The sequence below is a fragment of the Tyto alba genome, unplaced genomic scaffold (assembly GCF_018691265.1).
Source record: "Tyto alba isolate M040663 unplaced genomic scaffold, T.alba_DEE_v4.0 Super-Scaffold_32, whole genome shotgun sequence".
NCBI classification, from domain to species: Eukaryota; Metazoa; Chordata; class Aves; order Strigiformes; family Tytonidae; genus Tyto; species Tyto alba.
In genome coordinates this window covers 9,362,565-9,383,022 of record NW_024881307.1, presented here as the reverse complement: position 1 = coordinate 9,383,022, position 20,458 = coordinate 9,362,565, and the positions used below count along the sequence as shown (strand labels likewise).

The 20,458-nt window shown below is 48.3% G+C and overlaps 1 protein-coding gene across 3 annotated transcripts; it reads right to left on the bottom strand.

Annotated features, from left to right (window-relative positions):
- Positions 1–491: 491 nt before the first annotated feature.
- Positions 492–19,136, bottom strand: DDX6 (DEAD-box helicase 6). Of its 3 annotated transcripts, none has more exons than XM_042800514.1 (14): positions 19,003–19,136; positions 16,309–16,772; positions 14,721–14,784; positions 14,134–14,238; positions 12,757–12,886; positions 12,101–12,247; positions 11,720–11,814; positions 10,862–10,984; positions 10,231–10,359; positions 9,787–9,903; positions 8,140–8,203; positions 7,155–7,256; positions 6,188–6,367; positions 492–4,850 (listed from the first exon to the last, which is right to left on the bottom strand). In XM_042800514.1, exons 2-13 carry the CDS (start codon positions 16,506–16,508, stop codon positions 6,192–6,194), a joined length of 1,452 nt encoding a protein of 483 aa, XP_042656448.1. In that variant the 5' UTR covers positions 16,509–16,772; positions 19,003–19,136; the 3' UTR covers positions 492–4,850; positions 6,188–6,191. The 3 variants fall into 3 exon arrangements, with proteins under 3 accessions (XP_042656448.1, XP_042656449.1, XP_009962053.3); XM_042800515.1 differs by having other exon boundaries at positions 6,188–6,300; XM_009963751.3 differs by lacking the exon at positions 19,003–19,136 and adding an exon at positions 17,530–17,677.
- Positions 19,137–20,458: the final 1,322 nt, after the last annotated feature.

The following is a 20,458-nucleotide window of genomic DNA, read 5'->3' as shown; positions in this document are numbered from 1 at the left end:
GTTTACCTGTGGAAGAACAACTCACCCAGCCGCTCTGCCCGCAAACCAACGTGACCGGAGCCGCAGCACACACGAGAGGCTTCCTGGCACGCAAGCCGTCAGCAAGGCAGGGCTCAGGGCTGACTCTCGGTGGAAGACGTCAACGGACAGCCCCAGCAGGCTTCTGCATCCGGCCCCTTGCAGAAACTCTCGTCGTCAGAGTCAGGGCTAAATCGGCACCGCAACCGGAAGGCAGGTAAAAGTCCACTGGTCTAGCTGAGATGCGACTGCAGAGCACCGGGCCGTGGAGGAGCACACACCACCTAGGCCGGAGGGTCTCTACGGGCAGACAACGCCTCTTGCGGCCGTGCGTCACTCCCGTGGGCAGAGAAGACTCTTCTCGTGGCTTCCCTCCGAAGCTCGGCGGAGGCGTCCGGCACGTGCTGGGGCTCTCCACGAGGAGGTCGGTACGCTTCTCGCTCGGCGCAGGGCAAAGAAAAAGTGAGACCCCATCGGAGTTCCAGGGAGCTTTTATTGAGTTTAATCAACAAAATCAGGGTTTTACCATTCATCTTTTGCGCACTCGTGAAGCTCTTCACAAGTCAGCGCCACAACGCACATACAGCCAGAAAGAATACATTCTCAACAAAATCTGAGCTCCACTGGAGTTTGCCAGTTACCAATTGAACAGAAAGCCAATTTTCCCCTCCCTCCCCTGAATGTTTTCAAGAACTAGTCCATGTTGTTTGCTGGTTAACAGTAGGAACACCAACGTCTTGACTAGGGACCGGTGGATTGATATTCCACCCCAATGTCAAATAATTTCTTTTCTTGAAATAAAAGTTCCAGTTTCTTTCAATAAAGGGAACAGTGACTATTTTCTTCTCCTGACACCCCTTCCCCGTTATTATTGGTTAAAATACAGCAAGGCCGTATCTTAATAAACCCATCCCTCCCCCCACCCCTCCTTACCCGTCCCTAAGTTGTCTACAGCAGAATTTAACAATGCTTCCACACAGGGACCTTTTAACAACGCAACGGTGAACAGAGCAAAACCTCTAGGATAATCTGCCAAGGCCTCACTTCGAAGATCGGATGCGTGCTCTCTGGTCCGGAGACCTGGTTTACTGTGAAGCGAAACTGCGATTCCCAAAAGATGGACCAGCAGTTCACAGCAAACGGGAAAACTCCCCGCAGAGACTACCGTTGCCCAGCCTTCACGGTGGCGGCCGTACCGCTGGAGTTCCCGGGAACGAAAGTCACTTCGTCCTCCGAGAGCAACAGCTGCTCGGCCCCAGCAGCATGACCAAGTCCAGCCCCGGGACGAGAACCACCGCAACGGCGGCTCGGGAGACGTGGCACGGCATCTCCGTAACCACTAGAACAGAAACCGAGGCAGGACAGCCATCTGCTCGGGTTTGTGTCCTATCAGCCATCTGACAAAAACCAAACGTGAGTGTGCGAAGCATTTTTAAATTCTCGGAGCAGACACCCTCCCCCATCCCAAGTAAAAATAAAGAACAAAAGATCAGAATGAGATGATTTGATACCAACGTGTACACAACATGAATTCATGTTGAGCTTCCCTGTTCTTACCCATAAAGAACGTCACAGAGGGCAAAGGAAAGATGCTCCCATCTCATTCTGGAATTTGAAACTCTTATTTGAGACCAGCCCACCCCCCTCCCTTGGGGAAAAGCCCTCCAGCAACTGTAGCGCACCCCCCGACGGCGCCCACCCAGAGACCAGCCTACGGTTTCTCCCGAGTAAGCTGGCCGAAGACTCCCGTCACCGCCTTCCCAGCCGCTTCACCCAGCTGTGAAGCTCCATTTCATCCGAATGACGGAGCGACACTTTTATACTTCCGAGGGGAAAAGTGCAGCATATGTCAGATTCTCGGTCATCAGAGGAAGTATTTGACCTAGGGCTCATGACTGAAGGCTCCAGCTGACGCAGAAATGCAAGGGCTGGTACGTGACCAGCAAAAGCAGGAGCTTGCAAGGAATCTCGGGAAGCCGAGATTTATACATGCTCCTCGCTCCTGGGTAGGGAAAACAAGGACAAAAAAACCCCCGCCCCAAAATAATTAAAAAAAGAAAAAAAAAAAACAAAAAAAAAACAACAAACAAACAAAACAAAACAAAACAAAACAACCCCCCCAAACAAAAACACTAGGATTATCCTAGTCCTTTGGAGCATCTTTCCATTTGCATGATCGCATCTGTTAGAGATAGCCTACTAGCACCAAAAATAGGCTGCTTCCTTCTCGACAAGAAGCCACCTACAAACGGTGCCCCCGATAGTTTAGGTTAAGTGCCAATCCTCAACTAGAGGCCAAGTTTAAAGTAATACTTTCAAAAGTTCTGTGCTTCAGGAGGGACCATCAACGCATGGCACAAGGCTAACCTACCACAAATCCAAGCAGAGCACACACGTCTGACTCGACATTGCTATCCTGTTCTCATTACATGTGCATGCCCTGGTAAGATACAAAACTTTTATTTACATTTTTCATGTCTTCGTTGCACTAAAATGATCCCTCGTCTGTCTCTGGAAAATCGTAAGCTGGCTGCAGTACAAGAGCAAGATTTTACTTTTGGTCAAAGTTACCACCCACAGACTCCCACCCCCCGCCCCCAAGAAGCACCCCAAAATTGTTTACATTTAGTACCTGCCAGTCAGATGTAAGCTGTGTGGCTCACAGAGTGTCTGTGACCAAGCTCTTGAGTTTGTACTCTAGTGCAGCATTTGCTACAATTACGGAGTCACTGCTGACAAAAGGAAAAAAAAAAAAAAAAAAAAAAAATCCCAAACACAAACCCCTTTCCATCTTGTAAAGTTGCTGTCAGGAGGCACCTGGCTTCTACTTATGATCCTCACGGAAACGGACGGGTAAGTCCGCCCTGGACTTCCAAACATTTGTACTCGAATTTGAAAGAAGAGAAAGGGTCCAAACGGGGAGAAATTAAGACAATTAATTCCTGCCTCAAAGGTAAGCAAGCGTGGTGTGAGTGCAGCATCTGTATACGCAATAAAACGACGGAGCAAAGGGGACTGCGTTCGTCCAGGTGCCTCCTGACAGTGTTGGTGAACAGGCTAAAAGGGAATTTTTAAAAAGAGTACGGTTTTTGATTTGTCTCACTCCTTTTGCCTGTAGATCAGGCCAAACATCAAGCATGTTGGGAGGGGCACAATTTCAAGCAACACCACTTGACCGGAAAGCGCTTTTCAGCAATATACAATGCAAAATGACAGACAGCAGTTCATGCCAAAACAGGAGACGGCAGGCAGCTTTCTGCAGCTTGCTTTGCCCCTGCCTGCTCCCAAGTCTGTATAGAGGCCGCTCTGGGCAGAAAACGCACAATGCTGCAGGAAGTAACTCGATCCCGCAGAGCTCCAGAACTGTCAGTTGATGCATGTAAATTGGTTTTCCGTGGTTTCTCTCAAAGCCAAATCCACACCTTACGCACATACTGCTCAGCAACACTGACACCCACTCGATTTCCCTCACGCCACGGTGGAACACAGGTCACGGCCCCCTTCAGAGCTTGTCAAGTTCCTGAAGTTTCTAAGGGGGAAATCGAAGAGCATCTCCCAACAGGCCGAGCTACAGATTCGGAGGCCCTGCGGCCCCACAAGCGATCTCTTCCGTACGAGCGGTACAGGACAGTGTCGCTAGCGCCAGAGCAAACCCACCCCGACAAGGGCTGCTTGTAGAGGCCTGCTCTTCACGGAGGTCAGAGCACTTCTCCTCGGTTAGCGTTGCAGGAAACTGAGCCCCTCTCATCTTTAGCTGCTCCCATAATCAGTCTAATCCCTTTAACCCCAGCAACCTTCATCACAAAAGAAAAAGCTATATATGACCCCAAACAGGAGAAAAAAAAAAAAAAAAAAAAAAATCATATTTACAAAGTTTGTACAATATACACATCTGATTTTCTATGGGACACACTGCACCAGAGGAAAGAGGGCCATGGCTCTGAAACAAGTCTACATATCAAGTGCTGTAACTACTAATGGAGACTCTTATGGAAACCAGTCTTTAGTGTTCTGCTAGAGCATAGGGCTTTTCTTATGGCTCCTGCAAAGAATGACAGGCTACTCTTTCCTTCTGGAGCTACGATGCTGCACCTAATCAGCCCAGATTTTAAGTTGGTTTCATTTTAAATACAGGTATTTACAGTGTGGGTGAACTGCAGATGCATATCAACTCCTCCAAATAAAACAAAACGAAAAAAAAAAAAAAGTTGAAGAAAAAAAGTAGTATTACCAATACGTTTCACCTCCCAGCCCTGGGCTTGAGTACTCGGGGAGGAGGAGAGGGGGAAGAGAGGGGAACTTTGACCTGAAACCAAAAACGGCTGTCGATTCCTTGGGCTGTCGGAAAGGTGATATTCTGAATGGTCTCATAGCATAAGGCACTTTGCACGAATAAGTAACAAGCTCTTTAGCTTAAAAACAGATGAGTAACCAGGGAGAAGTTGAAATGCACTCAGTCGATGGTTGAAGAATTTGAAATCGCAGACAAGCTCGTGTTCATCAAGATTCTTCTCTTTTCAGGGTTTCTCTTCTTCCCTTGCTGCCCCTCCCACCCAAAGAAAAAAAAATTTAAAACCAGCAGTTAGTGCAACTAATGTTCAATCAGCACACAGTGCAAACAAGTGGAAAAACAAAAAGACATTCCTCCTTTTTATCTTCTTTCTTCCTTACTGCCAAATTTAAAAAGAAAAAAAAGGCCGAGCTCTTTAGTCTTCATAGTTCCGAAATGAAAAGACGAAGAAAAACCCACAAAGAGAAGGGTATCCCCAAGGAAACAATGTGTCACAGATCTGGATCAAAGGGCTTCACCTTCTGGCATGTGTAATCAAAGCCTAAAGAAAAAACAAACAAACAAAACAAAAAAAAAAAACACAAAAACCACAACACCCACAGTTAAATCAACTCCATGGAAAACAAGAACGCGAGTCACAAATCACGCTGACTACGTGGCACCTTTGGAAAAGTAAAGGGCATTTGGAACACCTCGACCTCAACCGCAGCCCCGCAGACAGAGGTGCCGCTAACGCCCTACTGTACCTACTGGTTTCCTGTCCTTCGGGAAGCGGCAAAGAGTTCTCGGGCAAAGTCACGGCACTCCCCTTAAAGAAGCCACCCAAGAGCCTTCTCCAAGTTGATCCCCTGGGGTTTGTTTTAATTTCTTTATAAAACACGGAGAAAGCACAGCCGGCAAAGCAGAGGCTGCAAGTCAGCTTGGCATGACTGGCTAGGGCTATCCGCCAATGGTTTCAAAGAAGGGACACAGGTTCATTTCAACGCTACCTAGCGGTCAGCTTCAACGGCCACTTTTTTTTTGTCACCCAAGAAGAATTTCAGCAGCTTTCTTGGGACTCTCCTTCTATTGCATCACCTCAGAGAAGCACAAAAAAGAACGATTTCGAAGCCAAACTCGACGGCATCTGAGCTCGCGCAATACAGCGCCTTAACTACAACCAGATCAAGCATCGCCCTGTAGTTATTTCGCCTGACTGCAACCCAGGGCGAGTTTTCTGCTCCTGAAAGGACTCGACTCGGCAGTTCTTCCTCAGACGATGATCAGAAAGGGCACACTTAGGAGTCTCCGACAGCAAAACCTCCCTTTCTTTTAAAGCTGTGTATACGACCTCGAGCGGCAGCAAAGAGGAATTACAGCTTCGCTACCTACTTTGTTTCCTTGCAGGAGTTCTATGAACCAAAGGATGCAGAAGATGTGGCACCTTTAGCCCGACCCCGTTCCGTCTAACCGGCGAGGTGCTTAGGGACTTCCGTCGGTGTTCTGTTCTCAAAGCTACCTGTTTTCTCTCCTCACCTTTATGAGGACCACCTCCCTCTCTGCCCCTCAACAATTTCTCATTTTAGCTGAGCAATACACAAAGATTTCCTTAGGGCTACTTGCAGCCACCCTGGCCTCCCCAAACTCCTTTCCCTGCTCCCCATTTTCCCCTGTTTCCAGTCTCCTTCGCGTATTGCCTGCATTTCAACTAAAACCATTAAAAATTACTCCCCTCCCAGCTTCAGAATTCTTTGCACCGACAGTGTTTCAAACCCTCGCGTTCGCATTCAGAGCCTCCTCAGCACATCGATTTCCCTCTTCCCCGCGGCAACGTTCACACATCGGCTCTCCTCGCCTCCAACACAACTTCTCTATTCACAAAGGCATTTACATACGCACACGTTTACTGCTTCTCATCTTCTACAGGTTCACTGTGGTATTCTGCCACATACAGGCTCTTGTCAATGTTGCTTGGTATGGGTTTAATTTCAGTTCCCAACTGCTCCTCAATACTTTTCAGGTTGAATCGATCATCGTAGGTGATCAAGTTGATGGCCAGGCCAAGATGACCAAAGCGACCTTGAACCAGACGGGAGGGGAGGGGAAAAAAAAAAAAAAAAAAAAAAAAAGACTGAACCAAGTAATAGAAGGCTGACTAAAAAAAAAAAAAATCTGCAGACTGGAGTTAGTAACGACACACACTGATGATAAAAACAAATGCAGACCCTGTGACAGGTCTTTACAACCTCCGCATCAGTTTTTGGAAAGGAGTTTTGTACTGCTATAGGAACAGGAAAACCCAGCAGATTAAAAACGCTCTGACCAAACCCCCTCACTGATAATCAAGGAAACCTCTTCTGCTGCCGCATTATCCAGCCCCTCTTCGATAACGGAGTTCTTGAACAAGCCTGAACTAGAAACCTCAAGTACACCGAGTTCCTTTCCTTACCGCCTTTCCTAAGGCTGTGTTTTCCCGATGTCCAGGCATCGGAAACATACCTTGGAACACAGGCGGAAGAAAACTACACTTAAGACACCACAGACGCTAAGTTTTCATTATAGACCTTTCCCAAACTGCAAACAGGAGTATCAGTAAGTCCCCTGAGATGAAAGCAAAAGATGCGCTTTGGTTTGGCTTTGCTTTCCTTCGTTAGGCCGTTCAGGCCAGTTTCAAGACAACCGCCCTTTACCCGGGTATTTGTGAGGATCGCCATCTCAGATGATATCCAAAAATAATTTTGTCCGAAAAATCTAAGCTAGTTGAAAGAATTACCAGATACAGGAATAGAAAACAGAAGCCAATTCCAGCCTAAGAAACATCACAGTCATCAGCAAAGTTGTACCTAAAAGGAGTTTTATCTCTCACCTGATCGGCCAATACGATGGAGATAAGTCTCTGCCAGCTTTGGGAAATCAAAGTTTATCACCACATTCACAGCTTGGATATCAATACCTCGGGTAAACAGATCTGAAAGACAAGCCGGGTCATGAAGAAAGTTAATTTCCTCGCGATCAAATGCTGACAGTACTTAGGGTGGAAAGATTAACAATGATTAACACTGGCTTGCACTACTTTTCAGATATAAGCTTCACTCGTATCAAAGGCGATTTACATATAATTCTGTTACGGCTTCTTCTTGCTCTTTATCCAAGAACAACGACCGAAACACCAGTTCTGCACAACTATGCCAGAAACGTCATCAGCACAAAGGTAGTTTTTTTCCACATTAGACTACTTCTGAGCAGGTGGTCTCGTACAAGCATCTCCTCACCCAACTGCGCATTGCCAATATCACAGCGGACTGGAGATCTGAACTGCATCCCACTAGCTCAACTATTCTTATTCCGCTTCTGGTGATTTTCGTTGACGACCCAACTGCACGTAGCGATCGGCAGACACTGCCACGATACTGCCCAAACAGGCTGTACAACGGACGGATCGTACCCAGGCCCATCAAAACGATGAAAACCTTCAGAAAAGATGAGCCGTAAACATTTCACGAATCATCAGAACTTACTCGGGTGTGGATAACCACAGTTCTCCCGATATTTTGTCAAGCTTATGGCCCAACAACCCAGAAAGCACCCACATGCCAAAAAATACAGAAAGCATAACTAGTGCAGAAAACCTATTTGTTAGCAGGTTGCCCCTTCACGGTTTGTCGTGAGAAAAATCTACATGCCTAAAGCAGTGCTGCACCCTGCTACATGCAGGCTCGACAAAGACGTCTCACCAAAAAGCCCACTGCTTTATGGTATTACAAATCAAGCGGTGTATTCTATCTGGGCTAATGGCTAATCTGCTTTCGATCACAACCTTCAGAAAGAGGAAAACGTTTAGGAACTCTTACCAGTGCAAACAAGATTGCGGCATAAGCCATTTCGGAAATCGTGGAACACACGATTGCGGTGCTCCTGGAAATACATAAACAAAGCAAAAGAAAACAAAACAAACCAGTTTTGACTTTCAGGTACATTCAAGTTACAAACGCGGAACTTCCATCAGATGAATTCCTCCCCCTCGTCACTGGAGAGGAACTGAGTCCAACCAAGCCAGCGGCATGTATTTTTTAGCCCTTCTTCCCCACGTATTCTAAAGAAGTCAACGGAGGGGCCCTCTGTACTGCTTTTAGACAAAGACCCTTAACCCACTGTGTTTTAAAGCCGCCTCCAGTTGCATCAAAGCGTCTCAGATCAGGAACAGCTTCAGTTACCATTATACGAAACACGCCTCAAGGAAGTTAAACTGCTATTTTGACTATCATCTTCCCCCAGCCCCCTGCCAAATTCAATGCGTGTTTTATTCATTCCTTTAAAAACCGAACTCGGCAGTAACTTCATTTTCCAATAAGGAGTATTTTTCACTACCGACTCAGAATTAGGCGTGGGCCGAGTCAACTGTCTGCGAAGACTCCCCTCTCACAAACAAGTCGCCTTGGGCCACACAAAGATTAAGTACTATCAACGTTAAGGGGCGACAGTAACAGCAAGAACGAACAAATCTAAGGTTTCCACACAAACGGACCTGCATTTTGCCACAAAGATCATCTAGTGACCGATCAAAAGGACGGAAACGTCAGACCCCATGGAATCCATTTGCGTATCTCTCCGTTCTCAATACCTACAGCGCTTCTACGTCTGCTTAACTGATTACCGGTCTGCACACAGCCCAGCAAACCTTGGCATGATCTGTCTGTTCCGTGAATGGCAAGCTAGGTTTCCGCTAAAATGTTAATCTGAATTTACTCTAGCTTACATATAAAATGAAAGTAGTATTTCACAGTACTACTGTTTCACACCCGTCACTTGAACCTTCCGACTTCTTTCAGTACACCTGCTGAAAACAAGGAAGTCGTGAGTATGAAGCTCAAGGACGCGTGGGCCGACGTACAATCAACAGAAACCTCCACACCAGCGAAGCTGCACTGGCATTTTTCATCATCTACACCAAGGCCACGGGTGCTCAGTCGCCATACTCCCGCCACAGCATTCGCCAAGAGGGCGTGATCGAAGCCACCTCCCGGACTTCTCAGATCCCCCTGCAGTCACGCTGCCAGATTTACTGCTTGCCAAGCCACGCAGGACACTCAGGCGGCCACGTACTGGGTTTTCTGCCGTTTGTTTTCAAACGGCCTCGTTTTCACCTGCGTCGGTTACACTGCGTGGCCTCCCACGGCTCCCCACGCTGGCAAAAGCAAGGCAGCAGCAGTAAGAACTGTGCCTTCTGGCTGCGGTCCGTGCTTACTCTGGACTAATTAACTTGACCTCAAGTAATCTCAAACACCAACTGACCGGCTACGCTGGAAACTCTGGAAAGCCATTTGGGGGCGAGGGGGAAGGACAGGAAGAGAGACAGACCTAAAACCAAACTCGACAGCAAGGCTGCACCTTTTTGTTTTCCCAGAACATGCTAACTTAAAGCAAGCACTAGACTTATTTCAGCTACACGCTAAAGCCTGGGGTGACGTGGAATAAACCGCGGCAGACTTCATACTCACCTGCCTCATTTTAGCATGGATATAGAAGCAGGAATAGCCCAGCTGGGAGATCTTTTTGGCTAGCAATTCAACCCGTTGAGAGGAGTTGCAGAAAATGATCGACTGGTTAATCTGGAGCTGAACAGATAAGTAGCGTGCTCAGTAAACGCAGCATTTTACTAACAAATGATGCAAGACGTAAGTCTAAATCCCCTCCAGAAAGCAAGCAAAACAGGTATGCCGCTGGTAATTTACACGGTCCGTACTTTTGTACAAGAGGGGAAAAAATTAACGAAGTTCCCTAACGCAAAGGCGCAGGACAAGCACGTGTTTTCAGGCTCAGCTAAGTAGCACATTTTGACCAGGGGAAAGCGTCGTTAAGCCGTCTCGGCTGCCCTCCGTCTTATTCTTGGGTCCGAAAGGAAAAAAGCACCTGTATGCTCCAGACCCAGCCCTACGGCTTACCCTGGAGAACAGCGTATTGAGGCAGTGTACTTTCTGACGCTCGGTTACATAGGCGTAGTACTGGGTAACTCCCTTCAAGGTCAGCTCCTCCATCAGATTAATCTCGTAGGGTTTCTGCAAGTGGGAATTCTGAAAAAGAAAGATAAGGATGAAGCGGGCGTATCTACATGCAAAACAACGTAAGTTCTTCCCACCCTCCAGCACATTTAACTTCCTCCACTGCAAGGACGTGCCGCCTAGCCACTCACTCTTCATGCCACACACAAAACAGACAGGGTGGGTAAAATTCCAAAAAAGATGACTTATAAAACCAAGGCGATCAAGCAGGCCAAACAGGAGCACCCTCAGAAACAGATCGGTGCAGATGGCACGTAACCAACGCACAAAGCCGGAAACAGTACCTTCTAGGCAAGAACCACGCGTACCTAGCTTTCCCATTAACGCTACCGCGGGTCAAAGATTATTCTCAACCTTCCAGCCTAGGTTTAGGCTGATTTAGACTAAACCGGTAAAGTCCGGACGCATTAAACAAAAAAAACCAAACGAGCGCTAACAGCTACGCACCACCCATTCACACACTTCACGTGCAACATCACCACCGACAGACGTGTATGAATGCACCTGCACTCACCATGAACTTCTGTACACTCAAAGGGAAAGTGGCGGAGTAGAGCAAAATCTGTCTGTTTTTAGGTAGCGTGAGAATAATGTCTTCCATTATTTGAACAAAATCTTGAGACAGCAACTTATCTGCCTGTAACAATAGAGGTAATCAAGAGTAAGTTAAAATAACGGGGCAAAATTCTTCTGGTAGTACCACTTTGGGGGGGGGGGGGGGGGGGGAAACAAACCACCCCAAACAAAAGACCAGGAGCATTCTCCCCACCCTTCTGATGGGACCGTTCCCTCCGGAGCACGCACCACGCTCCAAAAGATGTGCGATTTAGCTGCTGGAGACAGGATTCATCGGTAAAAGTCTACCCTCTCCCGGTGTTCAGCGCTTTGATACAAAACCAAAATCGATTTCCGGGAAAATAAATGGCATCTAAACTGAAAACAGCTAGTTATCAGGGTTCTGATCAGTCTTATCCAAGAGCTTTCCCGCAACTATTTTCTCAGCCTCTCACTCAGAAGCCTGTACTCCACTGGATGTTCATAAACGACTTTTATACACAATTACATGGTAAGCACAGCTTGCTCGTTATAAACCGAAACCAAAGGAAATGCACTCTTCCTTTCGGAACACACTGTTAATCTATCATTCAGGAACAGCAAAGACAACAGGAAAGTTCTCAAAAGATTGACGTGCAGAAAAATTCTGCCGGCAAAATACCTTCTCAATAATACCGGGAAACGGATGAGCTATAACCTTATAGCGTCTCTAAGCAGAGCTTGATTTGCTGCTGTGCGTAACGAGGAGACTCACAGAGGAGCACGCTAGCTTTAACTTGGTGTTAACATCCCAAAACGTTTAACATGAGCAACTTGCCTCATCCAATACTATCATCTGGACATGCTCGACTTTTGCTACTCCTTTCTTGATGAGATCGAGAATTCTCCCAGGGGTAGCTATCACCACATGCACTGTAAGGTTAGAAGAAAAAAAAAGAAAAAAAAAAAAAGGAAAAAAAAAAAAAAGAAAAAACAAAAACACAAACGTTAAGGCAACTAAAGCATAAAACAAAGTTTCCAGCATTCGTGCCCACGTTTCACACAGCCTGAGGAAATAACGATAGCATACTGACAGCGAACGAGACACATCGTAGTCCGTTCTGTAACAGGCAAACAGCAACAACAAGCAGAAACTCCACTGCCACACTGTAAAAGCCACGAGCGAACAGCAACCGTAGTGTAGCAAAAGCGCTCCAACCTGTATCATCAAGCCTCATTATGTCATCTCGCAAATTGGTTCCTCCTGTTGTTGCCATCACTTTGGCACCTCCCATGTGTTTGCTGACTTGGATACAGATTTGACTGACCTGCAGGGCTAGTTCACGGGTGGGAACGATCACCATTGCTGAAAGTTAAAAGCGTCATTGTGAGTTACTGATAACACACTCTATCTTCAATGCTAATCCTTAGAGGAGACAGAGACTTTTTAAAGCTATACTTCTATGCTTTGGGAGCTCCACTCTGAATATCCTGAAGGAGACCTCGGAAGCGCTTACGACAAGGCCAATTCTGAGCAAGGGTCTGAAGGTTCGTCTTCCCTCTTCAAGTTCTCCATCCCTCGATACTCCCTCTGCACAAGTCTCCCAGCCAGCACGCTTGCTTATCGCTCCAAATAGCGCTTCCAGGGCAAGACAGTAAAGTCCAGAAGATGTCTTCCATATCAAGCTTTTGAAAGCAACTACGGGACTTTTAAAATCCCACCTCCCCTCCACCACTCGCCATTAACTGCCTTGGAAAGTAAAAGCAGATAACCTTCGCTGCTCAATTTCATCGCCCAGTTTTAGATTCAAGCCTGCTATGTAGCGACCGACACCACTACCCGGCTGCAGCTAAGCGAGATCCATCTCAACTGACCTTGTATATTGTCCTTCTTTAGGTCTAGCCGTTCAAGTAAAGGAATGAGGTAGGCTCCACTCTTGCCTGTTCCATTTTTCGCTCTAGCCAAGATATCCCTACCAGATAAAGCAATGGGGATGCTCTCCTCCTGAAACACAAGAACAGACGGCACATGAGCAATCGTAAGCCCCGCTTGCTAAAGAGGGTGGCCAAAGTTAGCTCTCCTCGCTAACAGCATCACGTGAAATCCAATTGTTTCACGAACAGAGTATCCCGCAACCGCAAGCATCGGGGACTCACAACAGGAACGACTCCCGCTACCTCCTATCGGTAAAGAGTTCCCTAACGAAGCAATAGCTCCACTCCCCACAGCCCACGTAAGAACCCCTCGTCTTGCCCAGTCGTAAGAGAATCAGGGATCAGGTACCACAGGAACGGTAAACCCATACTTACACATTAGGAAAAAAGCAAAAAATTAGGGAAAAAAGTGAAGAGACAGCGACAGTCGCTATCAAACTCCTACGGAAAAAGATACCCACCTATACCTTAACATCAGAACAACCTCAGCCAGTCTAATTCAAACCTGCACGCTCCTGTGATCTACCTCTCCTAAAACCAGCAGGCTTTCCTTTCCAAACTCCAGCCATTCAAACACAGGCCCCAAATATTTTTCAATTTATCGTCTTTTACATCGGCATCTAAAGAACCCTCAGCCTTTTGTAAAGGTGACACAGTTCGAATCTGTTTGCAAGCAGACAAATTACCTAAAAGCCGTATTTTTCTCACACCTTAAGGAGAAGAAGCGGCAGAGCTGTGTCAGGGACAGTCCTCCAAGGTGCAACCGAAGGAGAGATCAACCTCCCTGCCCTCCCTGAGGTTTTCACATCAACAGCTCTTAATAGAACAAGCCTCGAAAGTAAAAGCAAGATGGAGGGACAAAAAAAAGTAAACTTGCTAACACTGATCTCTCCCCCATCATCTCCATTACGCTCCTTCCAGATGCTTGCAATAAAAAAGCTGAGACCGTGCGATAAAGCCGTAGTTCTCTTTGTTTTCCAGAAAATGTATAGAGCAGCCCTGTTCCCGCTGGGACTACTTATGTGAAGGGTGTTACCGAACCCAAGATTCAAACGCTAATGCCTCCAGAGAGAAAAGGAAAATCCAAGTTAACTCCTCTAGCGTGTAAGTCGGTCCCACCTCTAAGTCACCCGCTGCATGATTTAGTCGGGCGTTATAAATTCTCACCTTTCCCAAAAGGCCACCAGCAAGCTCTACCGTTCGCAACCCCATTTTCCCACATCAAGTCAGGAGTATCCGACATTCAAGCATAAATAAGAATTGCAGCAAATTTATAAAAACGTAACGCTTCTTGTAAGTAGTCTGTCTGTAAACAACCTGAATAGGAGATGGTTTTTCCCAGCCCATTTCAAAAATTCCCATCAGCAACTCCCGTTTCAAACAGTAATCTTCAAACTCGTTTCCTTTTGTGGAGGTCACATCCTGAATAATCAAAAAAAAAAGCACATCCATCAGATCAGGTCATGCAAGCCACAGCTGTAGATCGGTCTGACTCAATGAGAGACTGCCTACGCAGGAAGACCACAAAAGTGCATTCCATTACTACAGAAGTTCCCACTCATCTGTGCAACACCGTACAGCGGAGAAGGGAACATTAGCTTTCTCGTGACCAAGAAGAGTATCATGAACATGCATGAACATCTTCTGATCTGCCTCGCAAGAGACACTGACAATCGGTCCTATGCTGTAACACTAATAAAGTAAGGAATCCACAGGGAACTCCGGTTTAGAGCTTCCCAGGAAAAGCACCTCTCCCAAGCAGCTGTAGAACACATTAATTCTTCATTTAAAACAGCAGGAGCTGAACTGCTTTGGAATCTTTGCTTAGGACCAGTATTTTCCCACTGCAGCTTCTCCCCCATCTTTTTATGTGATACATATTCCTACAATTCAGCCATCCTTACCGAAGTTTTGATTCTCAAATCCTTTGGAGGGAGTTTTAAAGTCTTCTTCCAGTCATCACCAGGTCTATAGCAAAAATAAAGTACAAGTCAATCTAAAAAATATCTGGTTTAACAATTTTATTTTGCATTTTTATTTTCCTAGATACTGTGACGAACATGTAATATTTTCACCTCCTGGAAGCTAACAGCGCCTACACACACGAGCTCAAGTCTTCTCTGAGCTAAGCAGGATGCAACAGGCAGGAAACTGTAAACAGAAAATCAGCAGTCTGCCAAGCACACAGAGAATTTGTGAAATCTTGATCCACTCATGATTCAAGTCCCATTTTTAGGGCACCAAATCAATCCAGTAGAACACGGATTTAAAACTGAGCACTGACTTAGTCATATGACAGAAACTGGCTATAATAAATCCACACGAGAATATTTCATCACTTGAAAAAAAAAAAAAAAAAAAAAATTCTCCTGCCCAGGGGAAATCCATTCTTAATCCATGAGTAATGCAAGAAGATAAACCACACTTCTGGGGAGGAAGTTAAGGAAGCGCACACTCCACTTGTTGATCAAATATCATCTTTTGCTCTCAATGAGAGTTAGACACCCACCCTCTCTTGAAAGCCACTAGATAGAGGAGCATAAGTCCTTCTCTTTCCCAATCCCAGGCAGTCATGAGTGAATGCAGATGGGTTTAACTCATCGGTTTCCTTAGAGTAACCCATTAAACAAAAAAAAAAAAAAAAAAAAAGGGGGGGGGGGGGGAGGGGAAACACAGACAAGCTAGGCAAACTTTAAGAACCCGAGTATTCTATTATGCACTCTCTGATGACAGCTGGCATTTCCTTTGGAAATAATCGAGTAACAAGATAAAAGCAAATGTCGTTCAGGGAGACGAGGCACCCCAGGGAAAAAAAAGGAACACATTACCACGCCATCTAAGTTTTTTACGTCTTTCAGAATCTCCAACCATCACGCTCACATTTTATTAGCATGCTTCCAAAACCAGTGTGATGGTAGGAAGGTAGCACAGTGGTACCGTATTATCTCAGCTCAGGCTTCGATGGCTTAAAGCCGGAGCATTATACCGAGGAGAGCAAGCACTGCTATTTAAGATCGGTGACAAAAGATAAACGACTTTAAGGAATTTCTCACCATGAGAAAGAACGGCAACAAACAACTGAAAAGCAGATACAATTGGACTGAGACTAGGTGGCCTTTCCTCCTCTGCCTTAAATTTCAGTTCAGTTCCTTCCCACTCCCCAACTTCCCTCTCATACCACTCGCAATGAGCATCGAAAACAGGATGCTGCTGCTGCTGCTCAGCGGGCTACCTCTGACAAGCAGCTACACGTCCTGAAAAGCAAAGCGTCAAATTCGATTTTCACAACAAACACACTGCAAAGTTCACCGTCCAAAAGAAGCTCGCACACAGAAATACAGCTTTCTTTTCCTAATGCACATCACAAAACACTTCTAAACAGCCAGTACCCCAAAACAACAGAAGAAAACTTTTTAAAGTGGGAGCCCAAGAACACCTTCCCACACGTGACTCTTAAACGTTACTTTTGCGGCAGCCGGTAGAAACACTTACTTAATAGCGGTGGTCATGCTCTGTGCTTGCTGTTGAGTGCCGTTATTGATTGTGTTGGCATTTTTCAGCTGGTTCATCTGTTGCTGAGTTTGTGTGCCTCCACCTCCTGGGCCCCCACTGGGTTTTACAGGGCCTCTCAACTGCCCATTCTGACTGGATAGACCCATTATAACAGGGTTCTCTGTTCTGGCCGTGCTCATGTTTTTATTTTTAAAGATGTCTTTTTAGACTTCAAAACTTTGAAAGTCAGTACAGAAACTGTAATAACAGTTTATTAGACTCTCCAAAACGAAGAGATAAATAAGTCTTGCTCAATATATGAGTCCTTTATTGCAATGCAGGCAAGCACCTGTAAGTCACTCAAAAGTAAAGTAGTAACTTGCTCTGATGCACTGTGGATCAACTTTTTTTTAAAAAAAGCCCTCTAACAAAGTTGAGTTATATCAGAATTCACTCGCTTCAATCTGAAAGAGAGGCAGACAATACCGTTAGTATGTGGACTTTCACCGACATAAATCACATCAGTTGACTTTCGTATTTTAAGAATCACTTCTTCCCAGACAGCATGCAACAACAGCACTCGCTTTTCCATTTTCTCGGTGGTAATTATCACGACACGGATCAAACTTTCTTCCCCTTTCTATAATGTTGCGCCCATCGCCTTCAGTCACCAAAGATACTTTTCTGAACGGCTGTACTTTCAGCAGCCTTCTAGTGAGTAACCGCCTGAAAAACGTTACCTGCCCCACCTTGTAAAGCAAGCATGAGTTATACCAATTGCTTGACATAACTGAATTTCTCCCGCTTCCGGGACCCAGCAAAGCAGCCCTGAAATGCTAAGCAATAAAGTTATGCACAAGTCGGTGACGGGAGGCAAGGTCACAATATCAAGTGGACATTCCAGTTAGAACTGACAAAACCCAGAAGTTACTCTGATTGCTCTTTTCACCTCAAAGTAGAAGTAGAAATTATGTCACCGTTTTTATTAAAAACGAGGAAAAAAAAACACAAAACCAAAAAACCTCAAAAAACAGCTTATCCTCCTCCAATACAAAAAGTCAGTTCAACCAGCTTCCTCAAACTTTTAAATCGGGTACTGATTTAGCACCACTTGCCATAACAAAACTAACAATATCATCAAGCTGAACTGACAGTAGCTTCCTGTTTTGTTAACTCTAAGTGACTGAGCCTAAACCGAAGAAGTGAATAATATACACTTACACTAGATCTCTAGCTTCCTGCTTACGTGTTCCACATGACGTTACCTTCCAGCTGTCAGTAACAACCCATGTTGCGCTCAAGAGAACGTCAGGTACACATGACCTAATATTGATGCCGTATTTAGCGGAAAGGCTGACAAAACCATAAGGAGAGAACACACAGCTTTCACCTTACATAAAGAAAGCACGGACCAGAGCTGAAAAACTCCTTACGATGACATCAGGGAGCCAAGACACTCCCAGTCTGAAACCTTTCGGAAGGAACAGAAAGTGGGCTTGCCTGCACAACTTCTCATCCCAACGTGTCTGTATCTTGGGAAACACAAAGGGAAAAAACAGCAGAGTACTGCTTCCTGACTTCAGCGTCACCAAAAAAAAAAAAAAAAAACAACCCTGCGCGTTTCACCAGTGAACAGAAGTCATATTCAAGCGCATCTCAGGAGGATGGAAGAGAAATTCAGACTCTTCCCAGCCACTTCCAAGCGCGCAAATGCTAGCCGCACAGCAAAACTTTACCGTTCCCAGAGCCAGAATTTTTCTGCTAGTTAACTTCCGGCTGGAAGCACCGTTTCAAGGCATCTTTGAAGAGCGACTTCTCCTGCCCATTAACTTTGTAAAAACCGGACGAGCCACAAAAGTAACCAGCGCCGCCTAAACGACGCGGATACCGACACCGAGGAGTTGTCCCATATGGCAGGAGAGGGAACACCTCGGGCCCTGAAACTCTCTCACCCCTAACTACCTTTCAAAAGGCCCCAGAATAAAGAAGGCGGCACAGCCTCATGGAAGCGAGCAGCTCTCCCCGTTCCGAACCGAGAGGCGCCACCATTTCGCAAACCGGCGGTCCGACGGTAAAAAGGTCCCCCCGCCCCACGACTCTCCGCTCCGGGCGCAGACCACGGAGCCAGGCGGGCCGGACAGCCGCCCCCAGACCTTCTCCCTCCCACGCCGGCAGCGGACCCTCGGCACCCCAGCAGAGCCGGGGCAGGGCCGGGCCGGCCCCGGCACAAAGCGGCCGCGCAGCTCGGCCGGCCGCGGGAGCCCCCGCGGCGCCCATTGTTCCCGGCGAGCCCGGGCCGCACTGCGGCGTCGCCCCCGCCGCGGCGAAGAGCGGCGGGGCCGCCGGGCCCTGCGGCGGGGCCGGCACCGCCCGCGAAACGCAGCTGCGCCACACCGGCACCTCCCGCCCGCGAACAATGGAGCGGCCCCCGCCCGCCGCCCCTCCGCTCGGCCCAGCAGCGGGCGCCGCCGCGGCGCAGCTCCGCCCCGCGGCCCCACCGCTCCCGGCGCGGCGCGGCCCGGCCCGGCCCGCCGCCCCCGCCCCGCTCGCGGCCCCTCGGCCCCGCCAGGCCCCGGCGCTCCCGCGGTGCCGCAGGCCGCGAGGCTCGGCCGGGCGGCGGCGGCGGCCCCCCTACCCCCGCCGGACCCGCGCCCGCGGACCCGCGCCCGCCCCGGCGCCCTAGCCCGTCCTCACCGCCACCAGCCGCGCTCCCCCCTCGCCCCGGTATAAAATCCTCTCGCTCCCCCTTGGTGCCTTGTTATGGCGACTCGACGCTCCAAGATGGCGGCTTCCTCCTTCCTCCCGTGCGCCCTCCCCCTCCCGGCAGGGCAGGCCGGCCCCGCCCCTCACGCACGCACGCACGCACGCACGCACGCCCGACGCGCCCGGCCCCGCGCTCCCTCGGCCACGTGATCGGCTCCGCCTCCCGGGCGGGGGCCGCGCCGCCCGGGCTCGAGCACCCCGGGCCCGTCACCCCGCGGCGCCGGAGCCGGAAGGGCTGGCGGCAGCGCGGGGCGCAGCGGGGAGAAGCTCGCCCCGCCCTCGCCGCGCAGAGAGCGGGCGCGGGGCGGCAGGCGGAAAACCCCCGGCCCCGGCCCCGGCCCAGGGCGGGCGGGCGGGGAGACATGGCCGTGCCGGCCGGCGCAGAGGGAATAAACCGGTGTGAGCGGAGGCGGCCGCACCCTCTGTTAGCACCGGGGCGGCGCTGCTGCTGCAGCCACGGAAGCGATTTTGCGTAGTTCCGTACCTCTCGAGATAGAGGGGGACGCGTAGTGACAGGGGTGGAAACCGCCAGCACCCATGACTTCTCCCGTTGGCAAGCAGCACCCGTTTTAGGCCTCGTAACGGAGGTACTGGAAGCATCTCTTTCCTGAGGAAAAAGCCTGGAAAGTTAATGTGTCTTCTACGTAGTCATTACAACACAGCCAGCACAAACGGAAGAAGAAAAGACTGATCCGCAGCAGGAAGGTTGTTTAGATAGCCATTACGTAGACAAGGCTTTTGACAAAGTGGGGCACAACGGGAACACATGTCAAACAGCCGAAAAATAAGGGTGATTCCGAAATTGTTGCCGACAAATTTGTGTTCCAATGTCTTTCAGAAACAGGCACAAAAAGACAGGGGAAACCGATTTGTTTCCCCTCACGTTGCCGTTTCTCCCGAGTGCCTCACATCTACAGCCGCCTTTAGATTGCTGTTTGTCCCTACCCTCGACAGCACAGCGCACAGCAGGGGCCAGCGCTGCAGCGCACGAGGTGCGGGTGCCCACGCTTGGTGCCACGAGAGGGCTGCGGGGCACAGCGGGATGAAGATGCCGTGCGGTTCCCGCCACAGCACAGTCATCTCCAGCAGGCCTGGCAACCCTTCCAGTGTGATCACGTCACACGTTCTGGCCCGATTATCATGGGAAATAAGACCAGCACAGCCTTGGCCTTCATTTCTTTCTTTTGTTCACTCCCAGACTACCTGCTGCTCTCCTAGGGGGCTGCTGCCACGTCCTGAACTGCCGGGGAAGAGACGTCGTCCCTGGCACAGAGCTCCTTTGTCAGCTTCTTTCCTACCCGATGCGTCCTTCTGTTTTCCAAGTTTCTGTTCCAAGCATGGCCAGAGAAGAAAGAACCTGAAAAGACAGGGGAGCAGAAAAGACGCA

Bases quoted from the DNA above. Each gene is read 5' to 3' on its own strand.
- DDX6 (XM_042800514.1), bottom strand. From the start codon at position 16,508: ATGAGCACGGCCAGAACAGAGAACCCTGTTATAATGGGTCTATCCAGT. The intron at 14,785-16,308 runs GTAAGTGTTTCT...TTTTTGCTATAG, and splicing joins AGCATGACCACCGCTATTAA to ACCTGGTGATGACTGGAAGA. The intron at 9,904-10,230 runs GTAAGCCGTAGG...TTATCTGTTCAG, and splicing joins TCAATACGCTGTTCTCCAGG to CTCCAGATTAACCAGTCGAT.